Here is a 15,017-nt window from a genome sequence, read left to right as displayed (position 1 = left end):
TACGAGAGAAATTATGAGTTGAAATAACGGGCAAATCTAGCTATCAGTGGGTGGTGCTCAACTGCCTCATTACTGAATAACTTGTCACCGTCTAAGCACCTCATGTTCGTAAAGCGCAGGCTACAAAATTCCCAATGGAATTAAAACTGCCGCGTGTTGTTGAAGTACCAACAAACGGAAAGCCTACTCCAAGGTAAATGCTCAACGAATTCACGACTCTTCTCATAGGAGTAATATTCACCGGGAGCTCAGACGTGCACTGACCTGAGCCTGATTCCTCATCTCCAGATACGCTATTTTTGTAATCTAATAATAACGTGCATCCCATGTTTCCGGTAGAATTAAAACGTGGAGACAAGGGCACAGAACGAAAAATCACATTGTATCGTACAGGCACCGATTCTTTGTGACAGTCCCATACATAAAGATTGAGCATGTTCTTCAGCTTGTAAAACTATCTAGCTGCAATCATACGGGCTCGAAACATTCAAACGCGGATTGTCAACCGCAAATGACAGAAGCGACGTTAGCTGTTGAGTGCAGGACGCCTAATGGTGGTTCACTCCACGTCCCTTGGCGGCTGGTACTGGAAGAACGCAGCCTCAATTTTCTGGCTTCTCTCTCCGGTCAGGGCGAACCCCGGGCGCCTCCACAAGGGCCATAGGCGGCCGTTCAAAAGGGTTAAGGCGACCATGGCGGAAAGGAAAAAAGCGCCAGGAGCACGTAGAAGGGGTAGCCATGTTTTCCGCTGGAGTAGAAGAACATGGTTGAAAAGGCGATCAGGTGCGAGGCCGGCGGCAAGCAGAGCAGCGGGAAAGCCCCGCGCATGCGCAGAGCCTCCAAGCTGACCACGCTCCACATGGTGTGAAGTAATGCCAGCACACACGTCGTCATCGCCGACATCTGGAAGACGCTATCCGGCACACTGTCATCGGAATGACAAAAAAAAAAAACAGATGCACTTGAAAGCCCATGTGGAGGGTTGTCCTCCCCAAATGGTTGCGGAAAATGCCGCCAGCGACAACTGCGCGGACATCCATCAGTGCGTTCCACGTTAAAAGTCACTGCGTAGAGTTCGAAAGATAAGGGACAGTTTACAAGACTTGTTTTCAAGCACGATAGGCACTATATATAAGATGAAGTGACTCTTTGGTGGGACTGTGCCATTCCGAATCTTTTCTGATATCACTTGTTTCAAAGTCGTAATAGGTGCCTGCTGAAAATATCGGTTTTGTGAGTGTGCCTCACGACTTGGAAACAGAAGCTGACGCTGATTTTGGAATATTAGCTTCTATGAGAATTGCGTACATAGGAATGCTAATTGGCATACGGCCCATTGAGCTACTCGCGATAAATTGTAATATCGGGGTGTTCGTATCTTAGCATTACGGTGGTCTACCTCCAGGGGTATAAAAGGGTAGCCATCTTGGGAAGAAACTCTCTCTCTTGAATTCCACCTTCAACGCGTGCGTTTGCCTCAACGTCGTGCCGCTTCGGGTCCGTCGCCGTCGCGACACTAGAATGGCGCCGCCGACGCTATTCGCCGCGAGCTCGACATGTAGGTGGCGACACCGTCGCGCTGCTAGTGTGGATGCTCCGCTGAGCGGCCCGTAAGAATGCACACTGTGGGCGCGCTTCGTGCTTTTTTCTCGCAGTATGTGCGCACGAAAGGTGCAAACAAGAGTGATATGGTGTAGTTCGGTTCCTCAACGTTCAATGTAAAGCATGGAAGCGGCAGTCAGTTTTCATTACTACGCCAAAAAAAGCGACGACTCATCGGGAATCTCAGAATGGCCGTAATTGTGACAATGAACTTGTACGCTGTGGCTCATAGCAACCTCGATCTTTCCAGACTATGGCTTTGAGCCTTCAATAAAAGCATAATTAGAAACAAATCAGGAATCCTCGATCTCTGAAATTCAGTTTACAACGGCAATCTCAATCGCTTTCACTGGTAGCGTGACGCATTCTTGCATTTGTGGGATGCCCTGAAATGGTAACACTACTTAACTGCCCCGAAATTCTTTCTAAGAGCTTACGATATTTTTTGTGGGTTCAAAAGGCAACATAAAATTACTGAATTTTGATCAACGCAGAGATATAAATGTAACCGCTCTAACGGGTCTTTTAAATTAAATTTTAGCGACTCTGAAGGTTTGATTAATAACGGGTTCGATTCCCGGCCGCGGCGGCCGCTTTTCTGATGGAGGCGAAAAGCAAAAACGCCCGTGTGTACGAGATTTCGACGCATGTTAAAGATCCCAAGGTGGTCAAAATTAATCCGGAGCCCTCCACTACGGCGCGCCTCATCGCCTGCGTTGCGTCGGCGCGTTAAAACCTACAATCAATCAATCAAATTGATGAATAACGGTTTCAGATCACTTATTTACGGCTTTCGTCGCAAGTGAACTTGCGAATTGAATTGTCAACGCACGCAGTACAATCAACATCTCATGTTTAGCTAGGTTTTAGCAAAGTGACAAGCAGGTTTACAGTGTGCAAACCAAGCTTCTGGGACCTCACAGTGAGCACAAATTTTCTGTTATGGCTGCTCTGTTGACCATCGTTCCTTTTAAAATCTAACAGGTGCCTGCAACAGCGACATGTGTTTGCATTCTTGCGTATAAGGTCACTTACGAACCCTAAAGATGGCAATAAATGATCGAAGTTGCGCTTTTGCAGATGTAGTAAAACATTTCCTTTTTATTTCTCGTTGCGAATCAGCGCAACGGGTTCCCGGTAACTACTTTGTTTTGCAAACTGAATATCGCCTTTGTCTTGGCATTTAATTCTTGAGGATTGGTTAAAAAATGAAATTCTGTGCATTTCTTTTTTTTGTTTTTTTTTTCGGGAAGAGGGGGGGGGGGGTCCTGCCAACGTTGCAAGAACAGAGAGAAGAGAACGCATGTAACGCGAAAAGCCAAACTATGGTTATCAATACTGACAATCGAAACTACACTAGGAGTTGTGTTCTGTAGCGGTGAAAAAGCAGTACTTTAACACGTATTTTCAAAATTAATTAACCCCCCTTTGGTCCGAGATTGTCCAGAAATTGTGGTTCGCCTTTTTCAAAAATGTATTGAAAGCAAGCATTGTGGGAAAAAATTAAGAAAAAATCAGCGAGTCAAGGCACACACCCCTCACACATGTGGGCAACAACGTGCATTATATTACACGTTTTCTCCTCTTTCTTTAAACTTAGGTCCACCTTAAGAGGTTAAGAAGTGACCATATTAGGCATTTGGTTATGCTGAGTGAGACACGTTTCTGGACAAGGTGATTCATGTCGGATTTGAAAATGATATATATGAAAATGACACACGAAATGCCACATGACAGACGCAAACTCACAACTGCTTAATTTTACCAAAAATCCCCCCTAAATACTCTAGCGCATCCATAGAAACGTATTTTAAATAATACGTAAAATTAGCAACTCGATACAGTTGAATAAATGTTTATTCCTCCTCCTCAGTATAAACACGACTAATGGTATTTATTTTAGAAATATACGGGAAGGACACGATCACACAGGCGCTTGCTGGTGTAAAATACGTGTCCGGTAATGTATGGGTGATAGCTCAGGGGTCGTGTGCAGTGTAAATGTTTTTGTTTGTTTCTTCTATAAGGACACAGCGCAGTTTTACAAGGGTGTGGAATTTGCACGCGTATGCACAGGTCTTGTCGGTTCTTACCCGTTTCGCGTACTAAACTTTTATCCTTTAAATAATCACCACGCCACCTTCAAAAAGCACCCTTCGACGTTCCCGAAACGGCAGACGACTGCACTCAGCAATAGGAAAAGTGCAATGTGTGGAAGCAATTGATGTTCACACTCAAGCGGCGGTGACCACGGCGAAGATGTTTCGCGGAATTAAACCAGCGCATTAACCCGCAACGGCCGCTGATTATTGCGTTTCTAGAGGAAATGCACAAGCAGAGGTAACTATGTCATTGCTTACTGCCAAACGAGCACACATATTGGTTGTTTCGTCGTGTGCAGCACGCGTCTTGCGCCGCACGCAACGTGAAAAAGCAGACGACGCGAGAGCGCCATCCACACTAGGAGCGGTTCGTCCCGCCGCCGCCAGGGGCCGACTCTGTTCGCGCTCGGGGCGAATAGAAACGCCGAAAATAAGCTCTCCTCACCTCCTATATAATATGTTAACAGCCAAACAGGCCGAAAGTTTTCATTCAACGTAGTCCTCGAATGGCTAGCCTCTGACACAAAGACAGAAGTGGCGGTAGCTTCACCGCGATGTCTCCCAGGTTGCTCTCAGGCGGGGAAGGAGCAATGGTGGACTACTGAATGGCGCGACGTGGTCTTTGCCTGTGTAATGTAAATACTTAAGGCGACTTGTCGCAGTGTTGACGTTCCACTGAAGTTTTTTGAATCGGTTCGATGATCGTTGCACAATGGACGATTTTGCGGTTATGAGCTAGGCGGGCCTGATGCCGTCGCTTGTCGTAGGCTTACGCTCCTACCGAGCTCATCGTGGGCTCCCGGTGCTAACTACGTTGAAACAAAACTTGCGGCCTGTTTGGCTGTTAACATATTGTTTAGGAGGTGATGAGCGCTTATTTTCGGTGGTTCTATAGCATCGGCGGCGCCATTGTAGTGTCGCGACGGCGACAGCGACGGCCCGAAGGGCACAAGGGAGGGTCAAACTCATACGCCGAAGGTGGAATCCAAGAGAGGGAGAGAGTTTTTCCCAGAATGGCGTCCCTTTTATAGCCTGCTCGCAGCCCCCTGGTGGTAGATTACCCAAATGCTGGGATCCGAAACCCCGATATTATAAAAACCCTTCGTAGAGTAGGAAGAATGCTTCGACCCACTGAAGCCCTCCCTTATCGCTCTCAATCCCCACTCCTTCCCTCATGCACTTGTCTGTGACCCCGAGTAGGCCAAGGGGAGCGCCCAGTTTAGAGGCCTCGGCAAGCACGTTGAGCAGTGAGGCGGCCCCGCTAGCCAATCCGAACCCAAGCCCCGAAGAGTACGCAAGTGCGGCCATGCCACGCCCGTGGTGAACAGCTCCGGCGGCTCCGCAAAGGTTCAGCGCCCAGTCAGCCCTGAGCAGCATTTTGAGGACCGGCATGCGGGCGACTTCCTGGAAGAGGACGGACATTGTCACGCCCAGGATCAAGGGCAGGCCGAATGATGCGTACAACAGGAACCACGCCACCGTCGAGAGCACCAGCGACACGAGCCACCCGAAGGCTGACACGAGCATGACCACGACGCGGTTCGGGTACGGCGCGATGGTCAGCGCGAACACGGAGATCGCAGGGCCGAAGCCCGTGAGGCCATAGCCCACGCACTGGGTCAGGGTCATCTCGGGAAGATGGCACTGTTGAAAGGTAGGGGGAGCACAGAAAGGCCTAGCGGGAAATGCTCCCTCAAGTTCCATCCTTGGCGCCAGACTGGAGAGAGAGAGAGAGAGAGAGAGAGAGAGAGAGAGAGAGAGAGAGAGAGAGAGAGAGAGAGAACAAACTTTATTGAGCATTCTAGAGCCGTTTAGGCGCTTGATGGGGTGGTGCCCTCTTCTCGGGCCCCATATGTTTCCAGGTACTCCTGTCCTCTGGTGATCAGCACGACCTGTTCTTCCAGGGCAAAGCTGGACAACAAGGTCTCTCATCGCTCAGGGTTGATGTGAGGGAGGGGGGTGGGGGGAGGGGTGAACTTGGGAAAATTGCACCCTCCTATTATGTGCAGGAGTGTGCCCAGTTGTCTGCAGTTGCGACATTCTTTCTCATATCTATCCGGGTAGAACTTGTTTCGGAGATAAGGGTGGGGGAACGACCCGGCTTGGATCTGTCTGTATATGACTTGCTGCGCTCTGCTTAGAGAACGGTGTGGTTTAGGATATCGCTTCCTCCCGTCTTTATAGTGATTGGCTATGTTCCTGTAGCTCTTTATGGGCAGCTGTTCCTGCCCCTCTGGCCGGCTAAATAGTTCTCGGGCCTGTTGGTGGGCAAATTCATTGCCCTCCACCGAAGAGTGAGCTGCCACCCATATTAGCTCTATTTTGTGGCTTGGTGGTACTTTCTTTTGGAGTATTCTTACTGCCTTATAAGACACCCATCCTTTTCTGAAGTTCCTATATGCTTTTTGAGAGTCCGTGGCTATTTTTATCGCTTTTGGTTGGGTCAACGCAACGGCCATTGCTATTTCTTCAGCTTCCTCTGCGCTTGGTGTGATGACTGAGGCACACGTGGAGCTCGTTCCTTCCTGTTACTGCAATCGTTGCTCTCATTGAGTGCTTGGGAAGTGAAGCGTCGGTCTACATCACTCTTGTTTCTTTAGAGACTCGTTTTGCCTCGTTCTCGCTCCCCTTCACGTGCATTCTACTGCTGTTGTAATGATGAGGATGATTATTGTGATGATGATGTTTGAGGCTTGCTTATCCCCTTCTCGTCCGGCATTGGTCTAAGTGCCTTAACCTAGTGACGCCTTTCCGGGATAGTTGCGTGAGCAGCTGACTTGCATTTTTATCAAAATTTTCTGTTTTTGCAGCCAAATGTTTGAATTCACAGCATCGTTACTATTTGTGACATTCCTGGACGTTCATAAAAATATAAGCACTGGAAGTTCCAAAAAAGACGCCCCTATTTATCTCCGATCGATAACCAGGTAATAACTGGCGTCGTTCTTGCGAAACTCGGTAATTATAAAATTCTGGTGGCAAGAACAAACGATAGAATATTACTCAAATGATATGTGATTTGGAGCGAACCCAAATATAACACAGGCGCGCATACAAGCTGTCTCAATCGAACTAATCATATTCTCCGCGAATATGAAGTTTCGCAGATATTTGTAAATCACATAACAAGGATCCTCATGACAACATAAACCCTAAATTTATTCGAAGAATTTTGCTAAAAATTCATACCTCAATACAGTTTTCTTTGAACGAAAGCAATGTTTTTGCGGTATAAGATTTCGTATTAAAAAAATATACTTCAAATTCATTGCCTCCTACATGAATGCAATGTCGAAACCGAGAGTCTATACAACCCGTACTTGGCGAGGGGACCATAAACGACCAGTCATTATGTTGACTCAATGCCATATACATGCACCGAAGCAGGCGCAATATCGATGTTTTGCGATTTTGTTGTTTTTTGTTTTTTTGGTGTTATCCACTGCCCGGGCGCTACGGCCAAGGCTATTTCGATAGTCGCCATGGTGGAAAAAATTTTTCTTTGGTGTTGCTCTACTCAGCACGGCTTCTGTCTCTGAAGGGATCATCGAACGTACTACACACCATGGCGGCCACAAGGAGACCATTACTGAAGGCGAGAGCTACGCACTTGCAAGCGCGTTTGCGCAGTGTTGTTTTCCCAGCGTTGCTTGATTGATTGCCCCTTGCATCATTCCTTATTTAAAGACATAGTTATCCAGAACCCGAAAACATTAAGCACCGATGAGAATCGGTTGACGCCCTTATGCTGTTTCTGCTGGAATCTCTGCGCGTGGCCCCGGCGATCTGGCCGTCTTCCGAGACTGGTGGATCGTCGCCCCTGAATTTGAAATTTTTGGCGCGCCTCGTGTGCCTTTTGGCACACTGTCTTACGTGTCCTGCGTGGGCTCTGGTTGCTGCTGTAAGACTTCGGCTGGTGGTAAATGGGGAGCGTCGTTGTATAGTCGTCCGTCTGATAGTGGATGGATCGATGGAACGCTTTTGATACTTTACGTACGCGCTGTTTATTTCGACGGAAAGCCTGACCATCGTTCTTCCGGACATGCAGTGTACCACCTTGGTACTACGAGGTCCACGATTTGCGCCCTGGTTTATTTCCACCTCGCATTATCGACGCTGCGGACGACGTCTCCCTTCCACTGATCTTCCTGCGTTCCTTGCTTGAAAGGGTGCTGAAAACTCTAAAAAAAAATTTGTTGGGCATTACTTCAGTTTTTTGCACGCTGAATTCCAAAATGACATGTTCATTTCACGTGTAAATACACTCAAACCACATTTCTTCAACAAAAGAAATGACCCCTGCCCGATGGTGGTCAGAGCCCTGGCTGCCTTTCGCGGTAGGCCGGCGGTAGATGACGTCATATTCGGAAGGGCAGGCGCTGAGGTGACCGCATTCGGACTGAAGAGCTCATTCTACTCCCGTTGAGATACAGGCCAGAAAATCCTGTGGAGACTGAAAGGCGTTCCAAATATTTCTTTAGAATGGGAGAGCCTGAGGGAGGCATAAATGCAACAAGTTCGCGCGCGGAGAGCTTTAGAATTGGATTTTCCCCAACGACTCAAGACCGACTTCAGTTTCTCGGATGCAGGGACCTTGTGCAGATATTAGAAAGTTTTAGGGTAGCGAATAGCATACGCTAACGCTACGGAGGCGGTTAACCGGGACAGGACTGCGCATACGCATGTGGGATTGGCGAGGAGGTCGCCTATCAACGGAACAAATGCGCACCAGCCCAGTAGGGCCCCGGTATCCGCCACCGTAGCGTTAAGGCCCGTTCACACTTGCGACGAAAGCGACGGAAATTCCGCCGCTTTGTCGCGCGACGACCGTTTTTGGCGAATGGTCGGGACCAATTTTTGTCGTCGCGCGACAAAGCGACAGAATTCTCGTCGCTTTCGTCGCAGTGTGAACGGGCCTTTAGAGGACGTTATCTGCTATGCTCGATTTCACTACCCATGTTAATCACAAGTACCAACACAATTTTTCAATAATCCACCTCCATTTTCTTGCATTTGTAACTTTGGTTTTACATTGGGGCAGGCCGTAACAAGCTGTGTGTAGCGTTCGGAGTCGATTTATGCGCGCAGGTAGCAGCGATGCGGCCGCCGGTCGCCGCTTCGTGCGGAGGTGCTGATGCCGTGTCGTTCCGTGGCCGGTCAGCGGAAGGTTAGGCCTTGCATTAGGAAGCTTTAGTATAGCGTTTTCTACCTGTGCGTATGCTAAACGCTAATTTTTTTGCGTCATGCTACGTCAACACCGCGAGCGGAGTTTTGCTAGAGCGTTTCATTATTTTCGCGTAGCAACGCGCTAGCGGTTATGGCGCCATCTTATGAATCGATTGCGAAACGACTTGCTCATCGACTGATCTTCCAGCGGAGTGCCGGAATGCCTTGTAGTGCAGTTCCGGTACGCCATCGCCACTCCCCGTACAATGACAGAACCAAGGTTGATGTGCTCTAAAACATAAAACAGGATCTTGTGGGAGACGCAGTCAAAGGCTTTCTCCAGGTCGAGCTGGAGAATCGCCACGCCCGAGCCCATTGCATCGCAACATTCCAGTACGCACCTCGCCTTGTGGATATTCGTAAATATGTTACGACCCCTGATGCCACACGTCTGATGTGGACCTACAATTTTCTGGATTACCATTTGTAACCTTTTCCCCAGAACCTTCATAAAAATTTTGTAATCAACGTTTGTCAGCGAGATTGGTCGGTATGCTTTAACATCCCTTAATTTTTGCCTGTCGTCTGTTTTCGGAATTAGTATTGTATGGGAGGTAGAAAAAGATGGAGGAAGCGCTTCAATTTCGTAGCCTTGATTGTACATGTCGGCAAGAACAGGAGATATCAAAGATTTCAGATGTTTATAGAACGCCGCACTAAGCCCGTCAGGACCCGGTGACTTGCCCGGATTCAGGTTTTCGATGGCACACTTAACTTCCTCGGCCGAGAAGGGTTGTTCGAGCCATTCCTTTGTTTCGTCATCCAAGCGTGGCAACGCACCGATAAAATCTCGCTTGTATTTTTCTATGTCGGTTTCTCTGCACGCGAACAGTGCCTTAAAGTAATCGAAAAATGCGCGCTTCACTTCCTCTTTTTCCGAAGTTACATAACCGTTGGTTTCTATTTCGTTAATCATATTCCGCCGGGCTTGCGTCTTTTCTATTCCTAACGCCCGTTTTGTGGGTGCCTCCCCGAACGTCCAATGTTCTGCCCTCGCCCGTACTAGCGCTCCGCGATAGCGGTCTTGGTCAATGACTTCGAGTTTGTGCTTAATAAGGAATTGGGAGCGGTCATCGAGGTGCAGCGTTCGGTGCGCCAGGGTTGCCCACTAGTCCTTTATTGTTTTGTGTATACATAGAAGCGCTGTGCCTCAGCATCATTCATAATGCTAAAATAAGCGGATTTAAAGTACAGGAGACAGAGGTCAAACTTCTCGCCTATGCTGACGACATTGCCGTTGTGTGCTCGAACAAAGAAAGCGTGATATTCGCCGTGCAAACAGTGAAGCATTTTGGGGAGGTCACGCGGAGTCTGGTAAATTGGGGAAAATGCCTGGGGTTTTGGCACGGTGAATGGACGTCAACGCCAGCGATCTTTGCTAATGTAGCTTGGGTAACCACCCCAGTCAAGTACTTGGGAACCCCTCTGGAATGCTATCGCGACAGTGAGCCCTACTGGCGGGGGCAGGTGCAATTACTGAAAGAGAAAGCGGAAAAAATGAAAGCAACTGGGCTGTCAGTGTTCGCGAGAGCCACGACTTGTAATATTTTCTTCGTGGCAAAGCTTTGGTTCGTTATGCAAGTGCTGCATTGTTCGCGTTTGAATGTCCAGAAGCTGCATCGCGTATTTGCTGTTTTTGTGTGGGGGTCCACGTGGGAAAGGAGCAGTAGGACGAATTTGTTTCTGCTATATCGCTGCCTTGCGAATACTACTGAGAGCACCAGCCACGGACGACATGGCAAGATGGAAGCCGGTCTTTATTCCACGCAGCTCAAATCCCGATGATGATGATTCCTTAATTGTTGGTGATGATGATGATGACATATCATCTCTTCCCCCCTTAATAGGTAAAGCGTTCAGGAGAAAAGCCGTAGCGGTCAGGGGGCCGTCGGAGCCTTGTCGATTTTCGCAAAGTTGGCGGGTGGCCAGCTCCCGCCTCGGCTGCTTCCGGGCTGTCCTGCACTGAGGTCGTAGTACCGGGAGCTGAAGTCGAGTCCACCTGCGATGAGGACGGGGTACTCTCGGCGGCGGGTTCCTGCTCGTTAACGTCTTCCGAGCGACAGTCTTGTTCTTCAGCCCGACTCCTCAGCTGGTCCAGATGCCGTCGCTGGAGTCCCTGTCCCGATTCAACCGTTAGCATCCGGGAGCCCTGGTGACTGCGCACAACTCCGGGAATCCACCGTTGACCTGACCCAAAACTTCGCATCCAGACGGGGTCACCGGCATTAAATTTAGTCTTTATCGCTCTCGGTTGGATGTCTGCCCTATCCTTGTCCGGTGTGATGCAGTTCATTTTGGTTCTGATCTGATATCCCAGTAATAGCTCCGCCGGGGACTTGCCATCCTTGATAGGCGTTCGGCGATATCGGAACAGAAACCGAGATATGCGTGTTTTCAGGTCTATTCCAGTGTTTTTCTTTAGCCCTTCTTTGAGGGTGCGCACCGCTCTTTCAGCTAATCCGTTGGACTGTGGATGATACGGGGCAGTTGTGAGATGTTGCATGCTGTTTCGGGCCATAAACTCGCGAAAGACAGCGCTCACAAATTGCGGTCCGTTATCTGAAACGATGGTTTTTGGAAGGCCAAAGCGTGCAAACATTGACCTTAGGGCATCAACCGTTGATTGCGCTGTGGCAACTTTCATAGGAACTGCTTCCATCCATTTTGTTTTGGCGTCCACCACAAGCAATACCATCTGGCCGTCTATCGGACCGGCAAAGTCTGCATGTAATCGGCTCCATCTTTCGCCGGTGTCTGGCCACGCCAAAGGTATCTGGGCGGGTGGCATCGCCGAGGCCTGCGTACATGTACCGCATGATTTGACGAGCCGTTCTATGTCACTATCCAGACCCGGGTACCAAAACAGGGTTCGGGCCATGCTTTTCATGGATGTCATTCCTGGGTGTGTCTCATGCAGCAGACGCAACATGCGTTTTGCCACCGCCATGGGAAGAACAATGCGATGTCCCCAATACACCAAATTGTGGCTAGTGGTTAGCTCCGTTCTCCGGTTAAAGTACGGACGGAGGTGTTCGTGACCCTGTGGGAGGGAAGACGGCCATCCCTCTGCAATCCACTCTTTCACCTTCCGGAGGATGGCGTCCTGACCAGTCAGTTGTGCCACGTCGCGAGCGCATATCGCTGTTTCTTCCAGGCCTTGGGTATACAAAACACAGGCGTCGGGGCAGTCGTCCCGCGGCTCTGTGGCTGGCAATGGCAGACGACTGAGGGCATCGGCATTAGAATGTTCACTGCCCTTGCGATACTGTAATGTGTAGTCATAATTTCCCAAAAATAAGGCCCAACGCTGGTTTCTCGCTGCAGCCATCGGTGGAATCGCCTTACTTGGATTGAATAAGCCAGTGAGAGGTTTGTGGTCGGTTACTAACACAAAGCGGTGTCCATACAAGTAGTCCTTAAACCGCGCGACGCCGAAGACAAGAGCCAGTGCTTCCTTTTCCAACTGGGAGTAATTGCGCTCGGCCTTTGTAAGTGTCCGTGACCGGAATCCGATGGGGTAGTCAACACCGTTGACACGGTGAGACAAAACAGCCCCAATGCCTACAGGTGACGCGTCACACTCGAGTCGTAGTGGCTTATCAGGGTTGAAGTGAGCAAGGAACTTGGAAGCCGCAATTGCCTCCTTAACTGTTTGGAATGCTCGCTCTTGTTTCGGCTCCCACTGCCACCGGGTCCCTTTAGCTAAAAGGGCATATAGCGGGGCCAGCACGGTGGCGAGATTTGGCGGAAATTTGCCGTAATAGTTTACGAGTCCCAGGAAGGCTTTCAGCTCACTCACCGAAGTGGGTGTTGGGGCTTCGATGACAGCTTTCATGTTGTCATCCTTTAGCCGCAGGCCTTTAGCATCAATACGATGACCTAGGAAAGTGACTTCATCTTGCCGGAACTTGCACTTTCCTTTGTGAAGTCGGAGACCGTACTCCCGCAGTCGCTGTAGGACCTGTTTTAGCCTGGACAAGTCATTCCTTTTCTCCGCGATGATAATGTCGTCCAGGTATACTTGCACGCCAGGAATATCGCCCAGTAGCCCATCCATCCGCCTTTGGAATATGGCCGGAGCAGAACTTACGCCAAAAGGCAGCCGGTTAAAACAAAACAGGCCCTTGTGCGTGTTGAGGACTGTCATCTTCTTGGCCTCTTCATCCAACGGTAACTGGTTGTAAGCTTGACGTAAGTCCAGAGTCGTGAAGACTTCCCCTCCGTTTAGCTTGGCAAAGATGTCATCCACTCGAGGCAACGGGTAACGTTCCATCAGCGTTGCTGCGTTTACTGTCATGCGAAAGTCTCCGCACACTCGAATGGAGCCATCGCCCTTTACGACGGGTACTACTGGTGTCGCCCATTCGGCGGTTTTCACCGGTGCCAGGACATCTTGGGCAACCAGCTGGTCTAGCGCGTCCGACATCTTATCCCTCAAGGCGTAGGGTACCGTGCGGGCCTTGAAAAACCGTGGACACGCGTTTTCTTTCAGCTGAAACGTCACTGGTGGTCCCTTGCAGAGGCCTAGCTCCGGAGCGAACACGTCGGCGTACTCGTTGAGCAGCTGTTGTAGTTTCGTTCCGGCCGCTTTTACCTCGACTGGTTGCACACTCGCGACCACATTAGACAACATTGCCACGCCCACTTCGTTGAACGCCTTGATTGTATCTCTGCCGCACAAGGATGTTCCCGAGCTGCCGACAACTATGACTGTGCCAGCGACATCTTTCCCATCACACGCAGCGGTCATACTAAGTTGTCCGACGACTGGAAGTTCCCCCAAGAGACAAGAGAGCCGTAGCTGCGTGTTCCGTAATGGTGGCCACATCGCCTTGAACTTCCGGAAGACCGTTTCGGGAATGACACTTACGGGTGATCCCGTGTCCACCAGTATTCTAATGGGGACGTTATTCCAGGTAATCTCCTTGTAAATTGGCTTAACCTTGCGGATGCTGGCTTCTTGGTGAAGAACCGCTGCTATCGTGTGCAGGGCTTCATTTTCGTCCGAGTCTGTGTGCGCTTCCGCTGTCATTGCATGTGAGCCCTGGCGCCATTGTCCGCACATCCGGCGTAGATGCCCTCGTTTGCCGTACCGGTGGCACTCCGCGCGACGGTGTTTGCATTCGTCCTCTGAATGCGATTCGCCACCACATCTTCCACAAGTGTGGCGCTTCTCCTGTTTAGGGCGTGACTTCCATGGACGAGCCGTCTGTCGGGCAAGATGTACCGCATCTGGCTCTGCAGATTGCATGCTTTTAGCGTTCTGAGCCGCTTCCTGTGCTGATACAACAAAGTCTTCAGCCTGCTCCAGTGTGAGCTTTCGTTGCATCAGTAAATTTCTCCGCACGTCTTCATCCCGCACACCGCAAACAATTCGGTCCCTTAACATGCGCTCCAGTGAAGTTCCGAAGTTACACTTCTCTGCTAGCCGTCGAATTTCCACAATGAAATCCTGGGCACTTTCACCTTCTTGTTGCGAACGCCTGAAGAAAGCGTAACTGGCAGCAATCTCGTTGACTTGGGGAACGTAGTGATCTTCCAAATGTCCGATAACTTCCTCGTAGCTGAGCTCATTGACCTGTTTCGGGTGACATCGTGCTTGCACCACTCGCACCGCACTGTTCGTTAGCGAAGCTATAAGCAGTGCTCGCTTCTTCGTCGGCTGCTCGATGCTATGAGCTTCGAAGTAAGCTTCCAGGCGAACCCGGTACGTAGGCCACGTACCTTCTTCGTCGGTGAATTCCGGTGGCCGCCCGGCACTCATTCTTGCGTGGGACTACTCGCCTAGCGCAACTGCGATCCTCGTCGCCACTGCTATATCGCTGCCTTGCGAATACAACTGAGAGCACCAGCCACGGACGACATGGCAAGATGGAAGCCGGTCTTTATTCCACGCAGCTCAAATCCCGATGATGATGATTCCTTAATTGTTGGTGATGATGATGATGACATATCAGTTTCGGCGAATCCGTGAAGGCGGATTAGGACTGACTCATCTGTTTGTACGGCAACTCGTAAATCGATTTTTATTTCTACGCGATGTACAGGACCCTTTTCTACGCACTGTAATCCAAGTTCGGTTAATAC

At 49.7% G+C, this 15,017-nt stretch overlaps 1 protein-coding gene across 1 annotated transcript; it reads right to left on the bottom strand.

Annotated features, from left to right (window-relative positions):
* Positions 1-681: 681 nt before the first annotated feature.
* LOC144168390 (gamma-secretase subunit APH-1A-like) lies at positions 682-5,333 on the bottom strand. The gene is made up of 2 exons (XM_077697389.1): positions 4,837-5,333; positions 682-925 (listed from the first exon to the last, which is right to left on the bottom strand). Exons 1-2 carry the CDS (start codon positions 5,331-5,333, stop codon positions 682-684), a joined length of 741 nt encoding a protein of 246 aa, XP_077553515.1.
* Between the last annotated feature and the right edge of the window lie 9,684 nt (positions 5,334-15,017).

Source organism: Haemaphysalis longicornis, unplaced genomic scaffold (assembly GCF_048455015.1).
Source record: "Haemaphysalis longicornis isolate Haplotype H1 unplaced genomic scaffold, Haemaphysalis longicornis Haplotype H1 scaffold_2, whole genome shotgun sequence".
NCBI lineage: Eukaryota > Metazoa > Arthropoda > Arachnida > Ixodida > Ixodidae > Haemaphysalis > Haemaphysalis longicornis.
This window is presented reverse-complemented; position numbering and strand designations above follow the sequence as displayed.

Bases quoted from the DNA above. Each gene is read 5' to 3' on its own strand.
- LOC144168390 (XM_077697389.1), bottom strand. From the start codon at position 5,333: ATGACCCTGACCCAGTGCGTGGGCTATGGCCTCACGGGCTTCGGCCCT. The intron at 926-4,836 runs GTGGGTCGAAGC...TTCCGATGACAG, and splicing joins AGCGATAAGGGAGGGCTTCA to TGTGCCGGATAGCGTCTTCC.